Source organism: Salmo salar, chromosome 09, assembly GCF_965601325.2.
Source record: "Salmo salar chromosome 09, fSalSal1, whole genome shotgun sequence".
In the NCBI taxonomy this organism is placed as follows: Eukaryota; Metazoa; Chordata; class Actinopteri; order Salmoniformes; family Salmonidae; genus Salmo; species Salmo salar.
In genome coordinates, this window is record NC_138299.1 from 113,690,498 (window position 1) to 113,715,045 (window position 24,548).

General features: G+C 41.4%; 1 protein-coding gene across 5 annotated transcripts in view; it reads left to right on the plus strand.

Moving 5' to 3' along the window:
• The window catches only part of LOC100306788 (fibroblast growth factor 12), a 159,360-nt gene that overhangs the window by 85,641 nt on the left and 49,171 nt on the right, over positions 1 to 24,548 (plus strand). For 4 of the 5 annotated variants that reach the window (XM_014213400.2, XM_014213399.3, XM_014213398.2 and 1 more), the window contains 1 exon segment: positions 4,244 to 4,354. In XM_014213400.2, coding sequence (XP_014068875.1) covers positions 4,244 to 4,354 — 111 coding nt within the window. 5 annotated transcript variants of the gene reach the window in all.

A 24,548-nucleotide genomic window follows, 5' to 3' on the forward strand; every position in this document is an offset into this window, starting at 1 on the left:
TGATGCACGAGATTGGTTTACGTGCCCAGGAAGTATGGATCGCTTTGCGTGATGGAGACCTGCCTTTCTCATAGCCTTTGGTAAAATGATGTTACCGAACACATGTAAGCTGCTGGCGCACCTCCTGCCAAGCAGCCCACCATCGCTTTCGTGTGCAATGCCGCCCCCCCTCTCGCTAACTCTCTTAAACCTCCCTCCTGCTCTCTCTCCCTCCCTCATACACACACTCGCAAAAAAAAAATATATATATATATATATAGTTTCTTCTCCCTATCGCTTTCTTTCTTCCAGCCTCCGATAATTCCTTGTCTGAACCACAACCAAGTAGGATTGCATAGTTAGAAAAAGAAAGGCTGCTTGCAAACCGGGCGACGAAGAGCAGGCTTCACCGGTTGCTCTGATAGTACTTTTCACTACAGGCTACCATGAGATTTGTGCTTAGATTTTTCCAACAGGGCACAGACGTCAATTCACATTGGTTCATATTAATTTGAAAGAATTTACGTGGAAATAACGTTGATTCAACCAGTGTGTGCCCAATGGGTTTGAATTATGTCCGTTTATGATGCTCATTACCTGTGATTATGAAGGCGACATAGATTTTCGACGGTCCTCCAACTTGTTGTGACTCTCAGTCTTCCAGAGAACATTGGGGTTTTTCGAATTTGGATTATTTTTTACCTGGGGCTCGCATGTCGAGGCCATAGTTGAGCAAAAGACAATGCCGTCCGCGGGCTGCGGGGCTAGTGAGTGAGACGTGTGTCCGCGCACATCCAGTACGCTGCTGCCACTGAACTCAGATAGTTGTGGAATGTCGAGCACTGGAAATTTAAGAGGAATGAAAACGATGGATAATGAAACTATTTACGGGACATTTTATCTGGATACCTGGGAATAATCTGGACTGGAGATTAAGAGCAATACCTTGGAGAATTCTGCACAATATACCTTTATGAATTCATGTATTTAGATATATAGTAGCCTACCTATTTGTAAAGACTGCCAGTGCAATATTTTATATGTATATCGATGTTGTTTACATTATTTGGATCACAAATATGTTTGATTTCAGCATTCAGCAAGTTGTCATTTTATTCACCTTACCTACATATTTGTCATCATGGTGCACTTATGCAACCTCATGCATTGGACCAGCCATAATCAGCACCCTCAGCAATATCTTGACAACATCTCGCTCATAGAAGATTTGGAGACGATTCAAGTGGTCTACACTCAGGTTAATCTACCGGGGAGATGGCGGCGGCGCTCGCCAGCTCCCTGATTCGACAGAAACGTCAAGCAAGAGAGGGAAACAGCGAAAAGGTCGCCACTTCCAAACGGCGCACCAGTCCCAGCAAAGATCCCCGCTCCTTGTGCGAGAGGCATATATTTACTGTCTTCAGCAAAGTTCGGTTCTGCAGCGGCAAGAAAAGACCAGTCCGCAGGAAACCAGGTCAGTGACCTCAGAGCAGCGCTGCGTTCAGTACATAAAAACGTAATAGAACGTTCAATTTAACGGAAACTGTACTGAACGACCATGGAGAAACGGTGAGGGGTTGGGTTGTGGTATAAAAATGCACTGCTTCCCTTTAAACACTTAACTCATTGCTTCAAGCCACACCCCGCACACCCACTGAGCGGAGCAAACATATTATCTCAGTCTGTTCAAGAACATACAGTACAAGGAAGTTTTGGGAAATGGTGTCTTTCAGTACAAATCGTTCTGCATCTTAGCAAACTTTCAAGCAAACTGAAAGTACATTTTGTTTTGTTGATAATCACAAGGTATGCTGTGATTAGTCACGATTAATTGCAAATTCAGAATTTCATCAAATTAAGCTGTAATCTAAGATTTTTTTAAATATAAAAAGCATTACAATAATATTGACTTGTTGATTATATCCAAAGTATTGATTAGAAAAATGGAAACCTCAATGTCAACTTGTTTTGACATCGCATTGTTGTTTTTAGCTGTATAGATAATGCATTTTGGATGTTTTCATTTTCTGAAAGCGTCCAAAATACTATGAGATGAATCGCGATAAAAGAAATTGTGCTCTAAAATTACAAAAAGCTAACAAGTTAACTGATTAACTCAGACAGACCTTATTCAAAATAAATCTCTGTAGAAAAGTATCTGTTTACATTCATTCCAAAAGCAAACACATTCACACATTTTCAAATACATAAAAATGTAGTTTAGGCGTGTGTAGTAAATGTAACAAAAACCAATGGACAACTAACAATAACAGATGCTAGCTAAGACGAAATGGAAGGATAGCTATCACCTTTCACTAAGCTAGCTAGCAGTTAGCAATTAACATGTAATGATTAGATACACATTTCATAGAAAGTAACCTTCTAAAATACATATAATTACCGTGGTTCATATGTACACATTTAATTACACTCAATATGAGCTCTCGTTTGTACAAAAAAAAGGAACTATTTAAGAGCCATTTATAATGGAAATGAAATATATTTCAGAAACGCCATCTTGTTCTCATTGACTTGCTTACAAACATAACTAGCTAGCTAGCTACTTAGCTTGGCTACACTCATGTAAATGTGAAAATCTCACTTGGTCAAAACAATTAAATTATACATGAAAATTACCAGAATTCAACACCGTTTAGTTAAACATGTTATCTCTAGATTTTTTTCAAACATAACCATGGGTAGAAACCAAAAAACAGGATAAAAATAAGGAGACATGGAGAGCTAGCTTCAATGTTCTTTTCACTGGGCTTCATCCAACAGTCATGGACTAATGTACGAAAAAAAGAGGCGGTGCCTGCAGCAATAACTCTCCGAATACCTCTCCCTTGTGGTAGTGTTAAGTATACATGTATATCAAGGCAACACTATGGAGGACTACAAAGTAATGGAGTGGATGAGCTTAGAAGTAAGACATTCTTATTTTGTATGATAAGCTAGGCTAAGTAACCTTTTTACAGAATATGCAATTCCACATTCCACATGTTAACACCACCTTTTCACATGTGAGGAGAATAACACTATTTCACCCACACATGTGAACTTACAATTGTGAAGTTTTCTTACATGTGAAACTGCAAATATGAACTTGTTATTATTCTAAGCTCATCATATGAAAAAAGACAAAAAAATTAAATACATTGTTGTTGTTGTTGTTCATGTTCCTCCAGTACATGAAGTGAAGGAAGGCACACTAACGACCTAGACCAGAGCTATCAGTGTCCATGTTAAGGTGAACTATTGTTGGTGAAGAATGCTTTATTGATCCACCAATGGGCCAATTCTCACAGTTCGGCTACAAGCAAGTTAGTCAGAGGTTTATGAGTATCATATCTATCACTGATAGATGAGAGGAGGCAGACCACACACTTCTGCATCCTATTTAACGTATCCCTCCACCTTTCAGTATTTCTATCATCCACTGGGTCTGCCTCATCATCAGCGTTTAACTGGCACACCGACTTGCTCTAAATAGTGCTGTATTTTAGTCTTCTTCTGTCTCTTCCTGCATGATTTGGGCGTCAAGTGGCTGTAGTGCCAAGTTTATCTGTCCCACATTGTGTGCCCTGTTCATGATTTGGAGGTGGCTTCTTAGACCGTTTGTTTTTCGGTTTGGTTTTGATCCACCAACTGAACCTTTTTTATCTATAAGACTGGGAGATGGTTTTCCACTGATTAGTGTTATGTTGGTATCTGCATGCTCTGAATGGCCCTAAAGTACTGTCGTGATTAACCTCTTCCTTTTATTCTCTTTACCTCCTTTTATTCTCTTTACCATTGAGTGATGGTCTGACTCTCTGTAATCTGTCTGCCTCTCTGTGATGATGGGAGGCATTGTTTGCTTCTGTGTCATCACATGTATCTCATGGCATTTCATTCATTATGTAGCCTATCACATGGTACTGCAATAATGGGTACTAACTCAGGCTTACACTATAAGACCAAGAGTTTTTCCTGATCACGTGACCAGACCAGGAAGAGCTCTGGGCCTTAGTTATAGTCTAGTTTTTGCTGGTTTGTCCCTAATCATTGAAAATGGTATTAAGAGTATGAGGGCATGGCATTCAAGTGTTCTGGTGTCTGAGTGACCTGGGCCTTGTTCATTGCAATGGAAAACAAAAATGGCTATTCTTATTGGACACATTCAGGTAGTTCCTCCCTGTTTCACTCCATTTTATTATGTTTGGTGCTTAATGAACATGACCCAAGCAGCTAGCTAACCCTTATCCCTGTTGTTGTGTTGCAGAGCCGCAGCTGAAGGGCATTGTGACGCGACTGTTCAGCGAGCAGGGCTTCTACCTGCAGATGAAGCCGGACGGCACCATAAATGGGACCAAGGACGAGAACAGCGACTACAGTGAGTTTATATGACACACATTACAATTCCCAACATGCACATCTCCTATCATATAATCTTAAAGTACAATACACTTTGTCCTGGTGAGTACGTGAGTCACGTGAGTACGTAAAAATGCCTAGCCGTTACGATAACAAATGCCATTTCATCATGATAGTGTACATGGATATTAACAAACCACAATCTAGAATTCCACAGACATCACCTGTGCAAGCCTCACCACTCCACGCACACCCGTCTGCATTACATTCACACACCTGTTGGAACAGGGTTACGTTTGTGTCACCTTCACAAACACAAACAACTCTGTGTGTGTGTGACCAGCTACATCTGTGCAGACACACTGAAAAGAGTGGAGTTGAGTAGAGAGGAGTGATGGATGGCCCGCACTCTGTCGCATGTACACTGTGACTTGTGTACATTGTGCGCACACACACACACACACACACACACACACACACACACACACACACACACACACACACACACACACACACACACACACACACAGAAACACACTAAAGTGACAGATAAAGTTGATGTCCAGAGCAAAGGGTTGGTTTTTGTATGGTGGGTGGTCCAAGCTATCGAACTGAGCCACAGAGGACCACACATCCAACCTGTCTCAATAGATATGAAGAGTATTAAGTAAGTAGTTAACTGGTGTGCTTGGTTGACTCACACACAACTTTTTACCCTATCTATGTCAGAGTGTGTGTGTTAGTGCTGCAGCACACACTGTATTGCAGGGGCGAGATTACCTACTGTACCTGGCAGTCGTGAAACGGTAGAGAAGAGTGGGCGCGGCAGCCACAGTTCCCACAGTAACTCAACTCGCAACTCTGCTGAACAAAAAACTATTCAGCAAAGAAAAGTCAAACTTCCTCCCCTTTCTCCTCTGCTGTACCAGGGGAAGAGAAGAAGAAGAAGGCCTCTCATTGTATCAGAAGGAAAGATCACAGCATATGAGTCTCCAGAGCTTTAGGGGAAGGAGAATAGAAGAAGAAACAGCTGGCAAGATGTTGAGCTTATTTCTTTCACATCTCCTACTCATTTTGAAGCGATAGATGGAATAGAGAAGTCAGAAGGATGTAATGTAAACTCAACGAGCTATATGAGATGAAGAGAGGAGAGAGAGAAAGAAAGGAGAGGAGGATGGGAGAGGAGGGGAAGAGAGAAAAAGATGGGGGAAAGAGAATAGAGGATGTGAAAAGGGTTGATAAGAGGAGGAGGATAGAAGAGAAGAGAGGAAAGGAGAGGTTGGAGCTGGTCCAAAAACTCTCTTGTTTCCTGGGCCAAAATGACAGGCAGCCGACTACCCAGTTGTGCTTTTTCAGAGTGGATGTATGGTGGGTGTACAGTACAATATGTGTTTTCGTGTAGAGAGAGAGGATTAATGCCTGGTGAGCTGTGTAGCTGGAGGGCTCCTTCACACAGGAGCTCAGTTGCACCCACTCACGATGCTAGAGTATTTTTGCATCCCCTCCTTACCCCGTTGGATTTGTGTCCTTGCGGATTATATCACCTATCCCTCTCCGTTAAAAATCAACAACTTTTATCTGCCTAGCCCACATCAGCGCATCCGATAGGCTTAGCGTTGTTACGTGATCCATGAATGATCGTCCCAGCTCTGCTTTGTGAGGATTGGCATTGTGGAGCTCCATAAGGTTGGCGTTAACATGAGGTTTACGGGCTGCCGAATTTAAAGTGCTTTTTTTTCCTGGGCTTTGGCTCAGAATACAGGAAGCAGTGGTGAGAAATGCTGCCAGGTCTTAGGAGGGTTTTAAGGATATGATGTTAAAGGGACAATATGGGATTGGTACATACATTTTTGGACCTTTAATAAATTATTTGATACATAGCCATTGATTCTTAAAAAATATAATTGATAAATGCTTCATGAGCGTTGTTCAACTGTCACCTTAAATATAAGCTTTCTTAAATCCATTGTTTGTTAACAATGTAATTGTAAACAAACACTGTATAGCCTAAAAACATTGTTAGGGCATGTACTCGATCCATAGCGCAGCGCTGTGGACAGCTGATAATTTCGTTTTTTAAAGGTCATTTCCAATTGAGCTGACATGTACAGCGTTTTCCCGTGACTGCAGTCACCGTGATAGCGAGAACATTGCCTTTTACATTTTTCCAAATCCCAGATTGCCCCTTCAAGCATGTTAGGATAAATGAGGTAGGAGCTGAGGGTGATGCAAGGAGATCAGTTAATGCAGGGATCACTGTCCTGTGTGGCTAAGTTGGTAGAGCATAGTACTTGCAACGTCAGGATCCTGTGTTTGATTTCTGCTGGGGCCACCCATACAAAAATGTATGCATTTTTATTTATTTTATTTCACCTTTATTTAACCAGGTAGGCTAGTTGAGATCAAGTTCTCATTTACAACTGTGACCTGGTCAAGTTAAAGCAAAGCAATGCGACACAAACAACAACACAGAGTTACACATGGAATAAACAAACATACAGTCAATAATACAGTAGAAAAAGTCTATATATAGTGTGTGCAAATGAGGTAGGATAAGGGGGGTAAGGCAATAAATAGGCCATAGAGGTGAAATAATGACAATATAGCAATTAAACAGTGGAGTGGTAGATGTGCAGAAGATGAATGTGCAAGTAGAGATACTGGAGTGCAAAGGAGCAAAAATAAATAAATAAATAACAGTATGGGGATGAAGTAGTTGGATGGGCTATGTACGGGTGCAGTGATCTGTGATCTGCTCTGACAGCTGGTGCTTGAAGTTAGTGAGGGAGATATGTCTCCAGCTTCAGTGATTTTTGCAGTTGGTTCCAGTCATTGGCAGCAGAGAACTGGAAGGAAAGGCGGCCAAAGGAGGAATTGGCGTTGGGGGTGACCAGTGAAATATACCTGCTGGAGCGCGTGCTACGAGTGGGTGCTGCTTTGGTGACCAGTGAGCTGAGATAAGGCGGGGCTTTACCTAACAGAGACTTATAGATGACCTGGAGCCAGTGTGTTTGGCGACGAATATTAAGCGAAGGCCAGCCAACGAGAGCGTACAGGTCGCAGTGGTGGGTAGTATATGGGGCTTTGGGGACAAAATGGATGGCACTGTGATAGACTGCATCCAATTTGCTGAATAGAATGTTGGAGGCTATTTTGTAAATGACATCGCCGAAGTCAAGGATCGGTAGGATAGTCAGTTTTACGAGGGTATGTTTGGCAGCTTGAGTGAAGGATGCTTTGTTTTGCGAAATAGGAAGCCGATTCTAGATTTAATTTTGGATTGGAGGTGCTTAATGTGAGTCTGGAAGGAGAGTTTACAGTTTAACCAGACATTTAGGTATTTATAGTTGTCCACATATTTTAAGTCAGAACCGTCCAGAGTAATGATGCTGGACGGGCGGCCAGGTGTTGGCAGAGATCGGTTGAAGAGCATGCATTTAGTTTTACTTGCATTTAAGAGCAGTTGGAGGCCACGGAAAGAGAGTTGTATGGCATTGAAGCTTGTCTGGAGGTTAGTTAAAACAGTGTCCAAAGAAGGGCCAGAAGTATACAGAATGGTGTCGTCTGCGTAGAGGTGGATCAGAGAATCACCAGCAGCAAGAGCGACATCATTGATGTATACAGAGAAGAGAGTCGGCCCGAGAATTGAATCCTCTGGCACCCCCATAGAGACGGCCAGAGGTCCGGACAACAGGGCCTCCGATTTGACACACTGAGCTCTGTGTGAGAAGTAGTTGGTGAACCAGGCGAGGCAGTCATTTGAGAAACCAAGGCTGTTGAGTCTGCCGATAAGAATGTGGTGATTGACTGAGTCGAAAGCCTTGGCCAGGTCAATGAATACAGCTGCACAGCATTGTCTCTTATCGATGGCGGTTATGATATCGTTTAGGACCTTGAGCGTGGCTGAGGTGCACCCATGACCAGTTCGGAAACCAGATTGCATAGCGGAGAAGGTACTGTGGGATTCGAAATGGTCGGTGATCTGTTTGTTAACTTGGCTTTCGAAGACATTAGAAAGGCAGGGTAGGATAGATATAGGTCTGTAGCAGTTTGGGTCTAGAGTGTCTCCCCCTTTGAAGAGCGGGATGACCGCAGCAGTTTTCCAATCTTTGGAGATCTCAGACGATACGAAAGGGAGGTTGAACAGGCTAGTAATAGGGGTTGCAACAATTTCGGCAGATAATTTTAGAAAGAGAGGGTCCAGATTGTCTAGCCCGACAGATTTGTAGGGGTGCAGATTTTGCAGCTCTTTCAGAACATCAGCTGTCTGGTTTTGTGTGAAGGAGAAATGGGGGAGACTTCGGCAAGTTGCTGTGGGGGGTGCAGGGCTGTTGACCGGGCTACGGGTAGCCAGGTGGAAAGCATGGCCAGCCGTATAAAAATGCTTATTGATATTCTCAATTATCGTGGATTTATCGGTGGTGACAGTGTTTCCTAGCCTCTGTGCAGTGGGCAGCTGAGAGGAGGTGCTCTTATTCTCCATGGACTTTACAGTGTCCCAGAACGTTTTGGAGTTTGTGCTACAGGATGCTCATTTCTGTTTGAAAAAGCTAGTCTTTCCTTTCCTAACTGCCTGTGTATATTGGTTCCCTGAAAAGTTGCATATCGCGGGGGCTATTCGATGCTAATGTAGTACGCCACAGGATGTTTTTGTGCTGGTCAAGGGCAGTCAGGTCTGGAGTGTACCAAGGGCTATATTTGTTCCTGTTTCTACATGTTTTGAATGGGGCATGCTTATTTAAGATGGTGAGGAAAGCACTTTTAAAGAATAACCTGGCATCCTCTACTGACGGAATGAGGTCAATATCCTTCCAGGATACCCTTACCAGGTCGATTAGAAAGGCCTGCTCGCTGAAGTGTTTTAGGGAGCGTTTGACAGTGATGAGGGGTGGTAGTTTGACCGCAGACGTATTACGGACACAGTCAATGAGGCAGTGATCGCTGAGATCCTAGTTGAAGACAGCAGAGGTGTATTTGGAGGGCAGGTTGGTTAGGATGATATCTATGAGGGTGTCCGTGTTTATGGATTTGGGGTTGTACCTGGTAGGTTAATTGATAATTTGTGTGAGATTGAGGGCATAAAGCTTAGATTTTAGGATGGCCGGGGTGTTAAGCATGTCCCAGTTTAGATCACCTAACTGCACGAGCTCTGAAGATAGATGGGGGGCAATCAATTCACATATGGTGACCAGGGCACAGCTGGGGGCAGAAGGTGGTCTATAGCAAGTGGCAACGGTGAGAAACTTGTTTCTGGAAAGGTGGATTTTTAAAAGTAGAAGCTCAAATTGTTTGGGCACAGACAGGGATAGTAAGACAGTGCACTACTGTAAATTGCTGTAAAGTGCATGCACTACGGTAAATTGCTTTGGCTAAAATAATCTGCTAAATGGCATATATGTCCCCTGGGATGTGATCAGTAAGATGGAAAATGTTATAAAAACCCAAATTAGTTCGGGTAGTCCTCTCTCATTGCAAAACATTGTCTCTGAACACGGCCCCGATAGCAATCCCAGCAACACTGTCTCATCTCTGCAGTCTCTGAATACAAATCAAATCAAATTTAAACAGCAGGTCTGGGACAGGTAGCACGTCCGGTGAACAGGTCAGGGTTCCATAGCCACAGGCAGAACAGTTGAAACTGGAGCAGCAGCACGGCCAGCAGCTGTACCACCAACACCAATGTTGTGCCTTTTGAGAAGTGGTCCAAAAATGTTAACATTTTTGGGCACATTTTTGGGCACATGTTTCCCCAAAGAGGTAAAATAAATAAAAATACCATAGTAAAGATGGGTTGGCTGACAACGTCACAAAAATGTATGCATGTGCATCGATCGGGTGCTTTGTTGTGATTCTGAACGGTCACATAACTTTAACAATGACAAGAAGCTGCCATATGGGGAATCGTAGGTGGCTTGTTTCAGCAAGTTTTATCTTGTTTTTGATACCATGTCGTTTTGATTTTTTTTGACTGATTTCATGTCAATGCTAATATGGCTACATTTCATTGCTAGCTAGCTGACCAACAACTGTAACAATGTATTTGAAAGACAAGAAGTGCTCTTTGTTGAAATGTATTTAAGTTTTCAATAAACATTTGGAGACTAAATATAGTTTACATGTTGTCATCAATCTAAGACAACCCTGTCTGTTTTGCCCCATAGTTGCGCACACGTCAGTTTTTTTGCTAAACAACCAACCTGTCTATAGAGAGCAATAGTAATGGCCTCTTTTTTTAGGCACTAACAGAGGCAAACTTTGCCATGGCTCGTTGCCCAAAGCCTATGGGGAAATGTGTGTTTTCTTTCTGGGGGTATGAAGGCAGAAAATAAGGTCTGTGTTAAACACAGACTTATGACATCTTATACATCTTGTTCTATAAGATAATCAGCTAACATAACTTTTTGTGTCTTTTGAAGCATTTACAGTGCATTCAGAAAGTATTCAGACACCTTAATTTTTCCACATTTTGTTACATTACAGCCTAATTCTAAAATAGATTAAATTGTTTTTTTCATTATCAATCTCTACACAATACCCCATAATGGCAAAGCAGAAACAGGTTTTTAATCATTATTGAAAATGTATTAAAAATAAAAACCTGAAGTATCATATTTACATAAGTATTCAGACCCTTTACTCAGTACTTTATTGAAGTACCTTTGGCAGCAATTACAGGCTCGAGTCTTCTTGGGTATGACTCTACAAGCTTTGCATACCGCCCCAACAGATCCACAGATGATGCATTCTCTATTGCATTCCACACTGCCCTTTCACACCTGGACAAAAGGAACACCTATGTGAGAATGCTATTCATTGACTACAGCTCAGCGTTCAACACCATAGTGCCCTCAAAGCTCATCACTAAGCTAAGGACCCTGGGACTGAACACCTCCCTCAGCAACTGGATCCTGGACTTCCTGACAGGCCGCCCCCAGGTGGTAAGGGTAGGGAACAACACATCCGCCATACTGATCCTCAACACGGCCCAGTACATCATTGGGGCCAATTTTCCTACCATCCAGGACCTCTATACCAGGCAGTGTCAGAGGAAGGCCCTAAAATTGCCAAAGACTCCAGCCACCTTGGTCATAGACTGTTCTCTCTGCTACCGCACAGCAAGTGGTACCGGAGTGCCAAGTCTTGGTCCATGAGGCTTCTAAACAGCTTCTACCCCCAAGCCATAAGCTTCTACCCCCCCCCCCCCCTTTTATGCTGCTGCTACTCTCTGTTATTGTCTATGCATAGTCACTTTAATTAACTCTACCTACATGTACAAATTACCTCAATTACTAACCGATGCCCCCGCACTTTGACTCTGTAACAATAGCCTCGCTATTGTCATTTTACTGCTGCTCTTTAATTATTTGTTACTTTTATTTCTATTTATTTTTTGGTATTTATTATAATTGTTTTTTAGGTATATTTCTTAACCGCATTGTTGGTTAAGGGCTTGTAAGTAAGCATTTCACTGTAAGGTCTACCTGTAAGGTCTACCTGTTGTATTTGGCCCATGTGACAAATAACATTTTATTAGATTTTGATTTGATTTGGGGAGTTTCTCCCATTCTTCTCTGCAGATCGTCTCAAGCTCTATCATGTTGGATGGGGAGCATCACTGCACAGCTATTTTCAGGTCTCTCCAAAGATGTTCGAACGGGTTCAAGTCCTGGCTCTGGCTGGGCCACTCAAGGTCATTCAGAGACTTGTCCCGAAGCCACTCCTGCATTGTCTTTGCTGTGAGCTAGGGTCGTTGCTCTGTTGGAAGGTGAACCTGAGAGCTCTGGATCAGGTTTTCATCAAGGAACTTTCTGTACTTTGCTCCGTTCATCTTTCCCTCGATCCTGACTAGTCCCTGCCGCTAAAAAACATCCCCACATCATGATGCTGCCACCATCATGCTTCACCGTAGGGATGGTATTGGCTAGGCGATGAGAGGTGCATGGTTTCCTCCAGGCTTGGCATTCAGGCCAAATATTTCAATCTTGGTTTCATCAGACCAGAGTATCTTGTTTCTCATGGTCTGAGAGTCTTTTAGGTGCCTTTTGGCAAACTTCAAGCAGGCTGTCATGTACCTTTTACCGAGGAGTGGCTTCCATCTGGCCACTCTACCATAAAAGCCTGATTGTTGGAGTGCTGCAGAGATGGTTGTCCTTCTGAGAGATTCTCCCATCTCCACAGAGGAGCTCTGGAGCTCTGTTAGATTGACCATCGGGTTCTTGGTCACCTCCCTGACCAAGGCCCTTCTCCCCCGATTGCTCAGTTTGGCCGGGCGGCCAGCTCTAGGAAGAGTCTTGGTGGTTCCAAACTTCTTCCATTTAAGAATGATGGAGGCCACTGTCTTCAAGGGGACCTTCATTGCTGCAGACATTGTTTGGTACCCTTCCCCAGATTTGTACCTTGACACAATCCTGTCTCGGAGCTCTACGGACAATTCCTTCGATCTCATGGCTTGGTTTTTGCTTTGACTTGCACTGTGGGACCTTATATTGACAGGTGTGTACCTTTCTAAATTATGTGCAATCAATTGAATTTACCACAGGTAGACTCAAGTTGTAGAAACATCTCAAGGATGATCAATAGAGACAGGCTACACCTGAGCTCAATTTCGAGTCTCATAGCAAAGGGTCTGAATACTTATATATACAAGGTATTCATCTTTTTAATTTTTGATACATTTTCATAAATTTCAATTTCTCTGGAGAAACCTGAAAATAGCGCTGCAGTGACGCTCCCCATCCAAATTGATCTGCAGAGAATAATGGGAGAAACTCCTTAAATACAGGTGTGCCAAGCTTGTAGCGTCATACCCAAGAAGACTCTAGGCTGTAATTGCTGCCAAAGGTGCTTCAACAAAGTACTGAGTAAAGGGTCTGAATACTTAAGTAAATGTCATATTTCAGTTTTAGTTTTTTTTATAAATTTGCAAAAAAATATTAAAATTTGTTTTTGCTTTGTCATTATGGGGTATAGTGTGTAGTTTGATGAGGGAAAAAACGATTTTATCCATTTTAGAATAAAGCTGTAACTTGTGGAAAAGTGAAGGGGTCTGAATACTTTCCAGATGCACTGTATGCAATCAAAACAAGCACATAAAGGCATCATAATTCATAAATGGCATGTTACAAGACTGATATTATTTCATAGAACACAACGTTTAAGCCTGTGCCTCATTTGCTGCGTATATCCCAAAGCCACATTTTCTTTCCTCATTAATTTCCCCAATAGGAATGGCCAATGAACCAGAGGTAGAAAATGCTAACTAATTTCTTTTTTTTAGGACTACAAGCTGGTGAGCTCTATTAAGTGCCAAATAAATTAACAGGGTTGGCCGTAACAGGGTTGACGATTTCATCTTAAATCGGACACAAATCCCCCTGTGGTGGGGAATGGAAGCTTGTTGTGGAAAGGGCAATTGAATGCGAGCTTCACCATTTTTATAAATTGTTAAAACATTTCTAGCCTGTCTATCTATGGCTTGACGTGTTATGCTCGACCCGGTCAGTTTTTCACCACAAAACACCAGAAAATGGCCAAAAAGAGTAAAACCAGTACACCTGCTCTTGTGTTACGAACTGTCTAGACAGCCTACTTTTAACCTCTCTTGGGTAGGGGGCAGTATTTTGACATCCGGATGAAAAGCGTGCCCAAAGTACACTGCCTGTTACTCAGGCCCAGAAGCTAGGATATGCATATAATAAATAGTAGATTAATGGTATATTTGGATAGAAAAAACTCTAAAGTTTATAAAACTGTTAAAATAATGTCTGTGAGTATAACAGAACTGATTTGGCAGGCAAAACCCAGAGGACAAACCATCCAGGGTGGAAAAAAATTTAGGTCATAGGATTTTCCAATGGGTTTCTATGGGATACCCTTATTATTAGGAACCTGGTTGCAGTTCCTATGGCTTCCACTAGATGTCAACAGTCTTTAGAAATTGTTCTATGTTTTTCTTTTGAGAAATGAAGAAGTAGTCTTATTCATTGTGTCACTCCAGGTGGACTCTACTGTTTTGGTGCGCGTGAACAGGAGCGTGCTCCACGTTGTTTTTATCCGGTATTAATTGTTTATTCCGTTTATTGTTTATTCTGTCTTAAATTTTATCGATTATTTACGTTTTAGGGTACCTGAGGTTGGATTAGGAATGTTGTTTGAAATGTTTGGACCAAGTTTACAGGTAACTTATTAGATACTTTGTAGGCATGTTGGGCGAGTTGAAACCGGTGTATTTCTGAATCAAACGCGCCAAATAAATGGACATTTTTGGGACATAAAGAAGGACATTATCGAACAAAAGGACCATTTGTGATGTTTCTGGGACATTTTGGAGTGCCAACAGAAGATCTTCAAAGGTAAGGCATTAATTATATCGCTATTTCTGACTTTTGTGTCGCACCTGCCTGGTTGAAAAATTATTTTCATGTATTTGTATGTGGGGCGCTGTCCTCAGATAATCGCATGTTGTGCTTTCGCCGTAAAGCCTTTTTGAAATCTGACACAGCGGCTGGATTAACAAGAAGTTAAGCTTTATTTTGATGTATAGCACATATATTTTCAAGAATGTTAAATATTTTAATTTAATATTTTTGAATTTCGCGCTCTGCAATTTCACCGGATGTTGGCCCTGTACGCACTAAGTCTAGGGGTTATAGGCTTGCCTAATGGTTCTGTAACCTGAATGAATGTGTGCATTAATTTGAAAAGTAAGCATATACGACCAGGGAGACAGCAACCTTACCTTATGTCCATGGCCAGCTCTATCTTGACTATTTTTTGTTGGCAAGCCAAAGCAGATTGTTATGTTCAGTGATGGAAACAAATATACCAACAGGACAACTACAAACAGCCATGCCTGAACTAAAGGTTCAAAATCCAAAGCAAAGGCTGCATGCCCACATGGGACACTAGCTGACGATCACCTTAATTGTGCAACACCTGTCCTTATCAAGACTTGGCAGCACAGCACTTGGACATGGTTCCTGCTACCCCCTGGGGGAATGGAATGTGGTAGTGGTGGTGAGCTGTAGTGTAGTGTCTAAACTACCTAACCTATTCCATAACACTTGGTAAAAATGTAACATTCTGTCATAAAGAACACATGTTCTACTTCATAAAAACATGTATTTCTGCTTGAAAAGAAAGTAGAGTCTATCGTGTCAGACATACACATAGAAGGCGTGCACATGAATGACCAAGAAAACAAAATTAGCCCTCTGGAAACAAGGCTGCAAACTTTAGAAGATGAAATGGGCCAGCAAGAAAACTGAATGAAAGAAAACAACATGAGAATATTGAGGAAATTAGGAAAAACAAGACCTTTCTAGCTATGTGGTCAAAATGATATCAGAGGAGCTTGGTGTGGACATATCACCAGAGGATCTGGAATGATGCCATCGGATCGGTGTGAAACAGAAGAATACCAAATACTCTTGCATGGTAATCTTCAAGCTGTGGAACTATCAGACCAAAGTCAACATTCTAAAGGCACATGGGGGAAAGGAAATCAAAATCCACGGCCAATCCATTCGATTCGTCCAGGACCTGTCTGCTAAGCTGAGAAAAAAATGCAAGCAATATATTCCGATCAGACAGTCACTGGAGGAAAAATGTATCAAGTACCAACTCTGCTTCCCGGCAGTTCTGTGGGTATGGAAGGGAACACAAAGATGGAATTCACAAGGGCAGATGGAGCCCTAAACAGGCTGCAAGAAACTTTTCCAGTTGAATGAGAGCCCATTGCCCTGAGGAGAGGACGATGAGAGAAAAAGCGATAAGGACACTAGGCAACATACAGTGACGTTTAAGACCAGCTTATCATACGTTGGGACAATAATCTTTCCCCCTCCCCCCCCAATACAATGAACTCTACTGTCCCCAAGTAATTGTTATTCTCTAGGAAGTAATGATAGAAGCTACATGGACACTGAAAAGGCAATATAAAAGAGGAAATATAGCACAGATGTTAATAATTGCTCTATGGGATATGTGTGTGGCGGTGTGAGTGGGTGTATGTGCGTGTATGTGTTTGTGAAAATGAATTGGAGTGTGAAGGGGTATGAATATGCGATGGATGGCGAGATAGAATGGGTGGGTGGTTGCATAAGGTATATGTTGTATGTGAATGAAGGAGAATCGATATATGGATGGGTGTAAATGTCTCTGAGAAGAAGGGAAGGTGGGAAAAGATGGGAGGTTGGGATAAACTTTGCCTGGGTGGGTCCAGGGAGGGCAGGGATGGGAGGTGGTGATAAGCTTGGCTTGGGCGAACAAGGGTGGGTAAGGATGGGAGGTGTGGGTAAAGGGGCAAGAAAACTGAGAGGGGGAGGTGGAGATGAAAGGATTGGCCTGGGAGAGGGAGAAGGAGAAGGAAGGATTTAACTATACTATAATGTAATTGTATTTATTTTGTGATTTGCAAACCTGTAAAATGAATGAGTTTTGGACAGATCAGGAGAGGATGTCGAGTCATTATTATTCCTTGTTTGTCATTATAGTTAAGATTTAATGGTGGTTATTGGAGAGATTGGAGGGGGGCTCTATCCGAGGGATTGGGACGGGGTGACTGGGAGGGCATCAGACACTTCTCTGAAGTATGTGTGGAGCTTCCACTCATCCCACTTCAGTCTCTTGGTGAACCCACACACCCCATGTAGACTCCCACCAGCCACTTTCATTTACTTTACAAGTAATACAAACTGACCACAGTACTTAAGTTGCAGTCTTTCTCCAATGTGAATACAATGACATAATCCACAGTCTTTTGGTACATTAGGAGATGAGTTTTAAAAGCCCTAAAAATGCATAGCGCCTCAAAGTACGAAGAAGTACTTTGTTGATTTATGTTTTTTGTGTGTTCTCTGTTAAATGTCTGCTCAGCCCACATACTGTACTTGCACGCTCTATATGTGTAATATATATCAAATTATGTATTCATACTATGACTCTCCCATTCCATGGAATGCCCACCGCCTCATATGACATGTCTGCTAAAATGTTTTATCTGGTTAGTCAATGATAGATGGAACAGACAAGGTTAACTTTGATTCTATACATGTAAAGACCATCCAAATTGAAAGTATTACTTGGAATGTGCACAGGCTTAATGATGGGGAAAAAATATATGGTTCTTGAACTCTTAAAGAGATTGTCAGCAGATGTGGTTTTCCTACAAGAGTTACATTTAAAAAAGTTAGCAATTGAATTTTTAAAGAGGAGCTGGGTTGGAGAGCCCTATGCTGCCACCTACTGTAGTAACAGCAGAGGTGTAGACATCCTGATAAATAAGAATACACCTGTTTCCCTTATAGCCCAGCATACGGACTAAGAAGGCCGTTTTCTCATTTTGAATTGTAGCTTACATGGTGAAAAATACACATTGATTATTTCACTGTACAGTGGTTCCTCCTTTAACCTGTTTAGGATAGGGGGCAGTATTGACACGGCTGGATAAAAAACATACCCGATTTAATCTGGTTACCACTCCTACCCAGTAACTAGAATATGCATATACTTATTACATATGGATAGAAAACACCCTAAATTTTCTAAAACTGTTTGAATGGTGTCTGTGAGTATAACAGAACTCAAATGGCAGGTCAAAACCTGAGAGATTCCTTTACAGGAAGTGGCCTGTCTGACCATTTCTTGAACTTCTTTTCCATCTCTATCATTTACTAAGGATCTCTGCTCTAACGTGACACTTCCCACGTCGTCCATAGGCGCTCAGAGCCCGGGAAAAAACAGAATGTCGTCATTCCAGCCCCAGGCTGAAACACATTATCGCCTTTCTCAAGTGGCCGATCAAGGGACACTGGGCTTATGCGCGTGACCCCGACCGCCCCCGCCTTTGGGATTTTTTCCTCTGTTTGCCGAAAAGGAGATTCCCTGTCGGAATATTATCGCTTTTCTACGAGAAAAATGTCGTAAAAATTGATTTTAAACAGCGGTTGACATGCTTCGAAGTACGGTAATGGAATACTTTGAATTTTATTGTCACGAATTGCGCCATGCGCGCGACACTTCTTTACTATTTCGGATAGTGTCTGGAACGCACGAACAAAACGCCGCTATTCGGATATAACGATGGATTATTTTGGACCAAACCAACATTTGTTATTGAAGTAGCAGTCCTGGGTGTGCATTCTGACGAAGACAACAAAAGGTAATCAAACTTTTATAATAGTAAATATGATTATGGTGAGTGCTAAACTTGCCGGGTGTCTAAATAGCGAGCCCGTGATGCCTGGGCTATGTACTTAGAATATTGCAAAATGTGCTTTCACCAAAAAGCTATTTTAAAATCGGACATATCGAGTGCATAGAGGAGGTCTGTATCTATAATTCTTAAAATAATTGTTATGCTTTTTGTGAACGTTTATCGTGAGTAATTTAGTAAAATGTTAGCGAATTCCCCGGAAGTTTGCGGGGGGTATGCTAGTTCTGAACGTCACATGCTAATGTAAAAAGCTGGTTTTTGATATAAATATGAACTTGATTGAACAAAACATGCATGTATTGTATAACATAATGTCCTAGGGTTGTCATCTGATGAAGATCATCAAAGGTGAGTGCTGCATTTAGCTGTCTTCTGGGTTTTGGTGACATTATATGCTGGCTTGAAAAATGGGTGTCTGATTATTTCTGGCTTGGTACTCTGCTGACATAATCTAATGTTTTGCTTTCGTTGTAAAGCCTTTTTGAAATCGGACAGTGTGGTTAGATTAACGAGAGTCTTGTCTTTAAATGGCTGTAAAATAGTCATATGTTTGAGAAATTGAAGTAATAGGATTTTTAAGGTTTTGAAAATCGCGCCACAGGCTGGCAGTGGCTGTTACGTAGGTGGGACGAATTCGTCCCGCCTAGCCTAGAGAGGTTAAAAGTTGCATCATACTGCGGCACACCTTGCGTGCTGCCGCAGCACGTCATTTAATTCTCAGCCATTTTTTCTGTTACTGCAAGTTATTGCTAGTTTGACCACCAGAGGGCATCTTTGAGAAGCATTTGATAGTATTCCGTATTGGCATTACCAGAGAATTTAAAACCTTTTTTGTAGTAACAGTATATGGGATTGATTTGAAGAAATTTGGCTTAATTAATTAGATTAATATTATGGTGTTTCTATTCAGAGAAAAACAAAAAACGAAACCCTCAGGGTTTCCGTTAGGATGGAATGGAAAATATGGCTATGTACAGTGGTTCCTCCTTTAAAAGTTGCGAGCTTGCACTGCGGGACTTAGAGGTACCCAGCGTCACGGCTTCATTACTCCAGACCACCACAAGGGGGAGTTGGAGCACTCATTATGCATTTGGGTCCCAAGGTTTTTATATGACCAATCATATCGAGTGGTTCCAATGACGAATTTGATGTGAGCCACCGGTCCCTGGGGCTTTCTTCAACAAAGTGGGCTGACAAAACATTACTGTGGAACCAAATGTAAGTAGTTATAATGTCATAACGAGTCAAGCAAAAATGTACAATTGAGAGGAATATGTTAGTTAACCTCTTACATCTAGATGTTCCGCTAGCGGAACACCTGCTCCAATATCCAATGATAGGCGTGGCGCGAATTACAAATTCCTCAAAAATCCCAAAACTTCAATTTTTCAAACATATGACTATTTTACACCATTTTAAAGACAAGACTCTCCTTTATCTAACCACACTGTCCGATTTCAAAAAGGCTTTACAGCGAAAGCAAAACATTAGATTATGTCAGTAGAGTACCCAGCCAGAAATAATCAGACACCCATTTTTCAAGCTAGCATATAATGTCACAAAAAACAAAACCACAGCTAAATGCAGCACTAACCTTTGATGATCTTCATCAGATGACACACCTAGGACATTATGTTATACAATACATGCATGTTTTGTTCAATCAAGTTCATATTTATATCAAAACCCAGCTTTTTACATTAGCATGTGACGTTCAGAACTAGCATACCCCCCGCAAACCTCCGGTGATTTTACTAAATTACTCACGATAAACGTTCACAAAAAACATTACAATTATTTTAAGAATTATAGATACAGAACTCCTTTGTGCAATCGAGGTGTCCGATTTTAAAATAGCTTTTCGGTGAAAGCACATTTTGCAATATTCTGAGTAGATAGCCCAGCCATCACGGCTAGCTATTTAGACACCCACCAAGTTTAGCCCTGACCAAACTCCGATTTACTATTACAAAAGTTTGATTACCTTTGGTGTTCTTCGTCAGAATGCACTCCCAGGACTGCTACTTCAATAACAAATGTTGGTTTGGTTCAAAATAATCCATTGTTATATCCAAATAGCGGCGTTTTGTTTGTGCGTTCAAGACACTATCCGAAGTGTAAATAAGGGTCACGAGCATGGCGCATTTCGTGACAAAAGATTTCTAAATATTCCATTACCGTACTTCGAAGCATGTCAACCGCTGTTTAAAATCAATTTTTATGCCATTTTTCTCGTAAAAAAGCGTTAATATTCCGACCGGGAATCTGCGTTTAGGTAAACAGACGAAAGAAAATAAAGCATGGGGTCGACTCGGGCACGAGCCTGAGTCTCACAGTACTGTGACCAGCCACTACCCAAACGCGCTACTTTTTTTCAGCCAGAGCCTGCAAAGCCACGATTCTGCTTTTTGCCGCCTTCTGAGAGCCCATGGGAGCCGTAGGAAGTGTCACGTAACAGCAGAGATCCCCTGTAATGGATAGAGATAATCAAGAAGGGCAAGAAATTGTCAGACAGGGCACTTCCTGCATGGAATCTTCTCAGGTTTTGGCCTGCCAAATGAGTTCTGTTATACTCACAGACACCATTCAAACAGTTTTAGAAACTTTGGAGTGTTGTCTATCCAAAGCTAATAATTATATGCATATTCTAGTTTCTGGGCAGGAGTAATAATCAGATTAAATCGGGTACGTTTTTTTATCCGGCCATGAAAATACTGCCCCCTAGCCATAACAGGTTAATGTAGAGACAAGTGTTTGCATATTTTTTTGTTAAAAAGGTAATTTACGAAATCGCTATTTAGCAAGTTATCTGACTAGCTACCATTTACACTAGCTAGCTAGCTGGCTATGACAGGAGAATGAATTTGTAATTCCTGTTGTTTAATGTTTTATGGACTCCTTAGAAAACCAGGAGGTCGTCTTGTGAAACCGTGGATATAAAGAATCTAGCTAGCTAAAGCATTTACTGCAAATTGAATGTACAATTGTGTAAGCTTGCCTTGCAATGCAGCTGAAGTAACATAGCTAGCTAACTATTTACTTGCTTATTGTGTAGTGGAGGATAAAAATTACTGTATGCCTATGGATGTGTAGCTAGCTACAGTATGTAGCCGATCTGTGTATGGACCCTAAAACGTTAGGTTCTGAACTAATATTCATACCAATCTATGACCCTCAGCTATCATAGTTGTTGTATCAACTTCAAGTCTGAATGGCATTAATGAAGCCTATGGATAGAGTAGAATATAGTAACTTTATTGTGCCAAGGATGCAAGTCCTATATACATGTACTGTAGTTATTACCACGCAAGAGATTCCCACATTGTAGCCTGTACATTGAATATATTCACTGATCATGTACTCTTCCTTGGCAAATAAAGGTGCGGTTCAGGTATGAATCTCTGAGACATTCTTTTTCAGTCATATCAAACTCCGTTATTTGAATGATGCTGTTTCTGCATGTATGTATTACAATTATACACTTCAACAGTGTTTACCACTCTTGCTCCTGGGACATCAATGATTACACATTGTAACTATGCAATAGACTAGAAACGTGATTGATTTGTAATTCATATATACAGAAAAAAACGATGCCTATCTAACTCCCTTCATCTGCATTAATCTGAGGACACCGGATAGTAGTTCAATGAGATACTTAATTTCAACCAGTGGAGAATGTGAAACGCTTTATTGAAAGAAGTTCATTATCCAGGTGTTAATAAATACATAATACATGCATTATAATTATGATAATTGTAATATTATATTATAAATACAAGTTCAATCTGTACTTCAATGCACATATGGTGTGCATTATAAAATGAGGAAGAAAGACGAGGTGGGGAGAGAGGTGTAGAAGAAAGAAAGGGAAAGAGGTAAGAACAGCAGCAGAGAGCATATGATTCATGAATTACAGTGCTACCCTAATATTCTCTCAGTTCACCACAATTGCGGTGTCTCCTAACCAGCCTTGAGCCCCCAGTTGGCCCGAAGGTTATCTTAAGAGTGGGTGAGGTGGGGATGACGAGACTGGCTTCCTCTCTCACATCAAAACATACCTGCAGACAAGAGACAGATGGATAAAGAGAGAGCATGATTAAGCCTTGTTTTTTTTATTCTAACGCGGTCAGTCATCATAATCATCAGGAGGTGAAATGCAAAACTGACCTTGGATCATTAACTCTGGGACTACTACATCTCTGTCTGTATTTCAATGTAAAGCATCTCTTTAATAATACTTCCTGTTGACCCGACCAAGTGACCTCTCACCTCTGATCATGCTGTGCCCTCTGTGTCAGCCAGTTCAGATGCGGGAGGGGTTCACCAAAACAGCTGATATAACCTAGAGGACTTAGGGAGAAGGGGGAGAGGGATGAAGTGAAAAAGAGAGACTGTTATTGTGTGTGTGTGGTCTCACCTGGTGTCCACACTAAGTGGCGACAGAGTACTTTGTGCTAAAAACAGACACATGAGGACAAACAATAGAAGATAATGTCAATAGAAGATACTGTATGTGACGCAGACACCCATCGGAGTGTACCAGAAACATTTAAATATAGAGAGCTATGTGTCTCACCACTTGGTTATTGCAAGGCTAACCCCAGGGAAATCATGACTTGGCAGCAACCGATAGCAACAGTCCAGTGAAAATGGCTGTGTTTATGTGGTGTAAATCTGAAAATTAGCAGCTGACATCTTATGGGTTTTTAAATTAATTTATGTGAGACAGGTTCCATGTACAACAAGACAGGTAGAGATGAAGAGAGAAAAATAACACAGAACAGTTTAATTACCTCTGGTTATGGACACTTTAGCCAGCAATAACGCTTCCACGGCCTTTTCCGCAGACAGTGAACATCTGGCAATATCTACATTATCGACCCCTTGATCAGCTCACTCTCTGAAAGTAAATAAAATAGCTTATTTTTTGTAGACATGAAAACAATAACTGAGATATAACCATTCAATCTAAAGCAGCAGATGTCATTTTCAGGATACGTCAATACAGGACAGAAAGCTTAACACCAGACTGGTACTGTGGTTGTTCATTAGGTGATGGGAAATATGCAATGATTCCTGCACCATCTACACGCTGCAAAGACACGCTGCAAAGACAACTATAAGCTAAAAAAAAAGCTAACCGTTACACTGTCATGAAATATGATTATATATTGACAATGAAACAAATATGACATGGCCTGCTTATGAGTTGCCATGGAAGGAAGTTAGATTAATTCAACTGAAAATGGCGAGAACAGGCATTTGTGGCTAAATGCTTTTGGTTAGCTTGAGAGAAATCATGCAATTATTAATCATTCTACGGTATGTATGTATGTAATATAGTAGAATGTTATGAACTGACACTGAATCCTAGGAGCTAACTACTAGCTATGTAAAAGCTGGACGGAAGAACACCCAGTGCTGCTTACCTGAGAGTCATCATCACACAGTCCTTTTTCGTAGGTGTCCGCTATGACTTCCTTTGTGTCGGAAAAAAGTTGCTTTCAGAACAGTTATTTTTTATTGAAAAAAAAGGTTTTGCTCTTGACCAAAAGACACAAATGTACCTCCATAGCATATAACAATTTGCCTGTGAATAACCACACCTTCATACAAACGTGCTACTGTATGCAGAATTCTTGACGCACAACCGAAGATGCTGCCATATCCTGCCAGCATGCCCACAAGCGAGCCACTCAGGCGCAGAATGATGACGTGTGGAAGAGGGAAAGGAACAACAACAATTTGTTGCAAGTTGGGGAGGGGGGCTAATAGCTGAACAATAGACTATTCAACTAAAGAATAGTCTAATAGCCGAGCTAGGTGTGAAAAAAAACTCCTATCACAATCCAGATTTGCCCTAATGACCAAGGGGTAGCTTGCTACTCAATTTAATGACTTTTCAAATAAGTTACCTTATTATTACCTTATTATGTTGCCTGACATTTTGTTAGCTACGCTGTCCTTATGAACCACATATTATATCATTACAGCA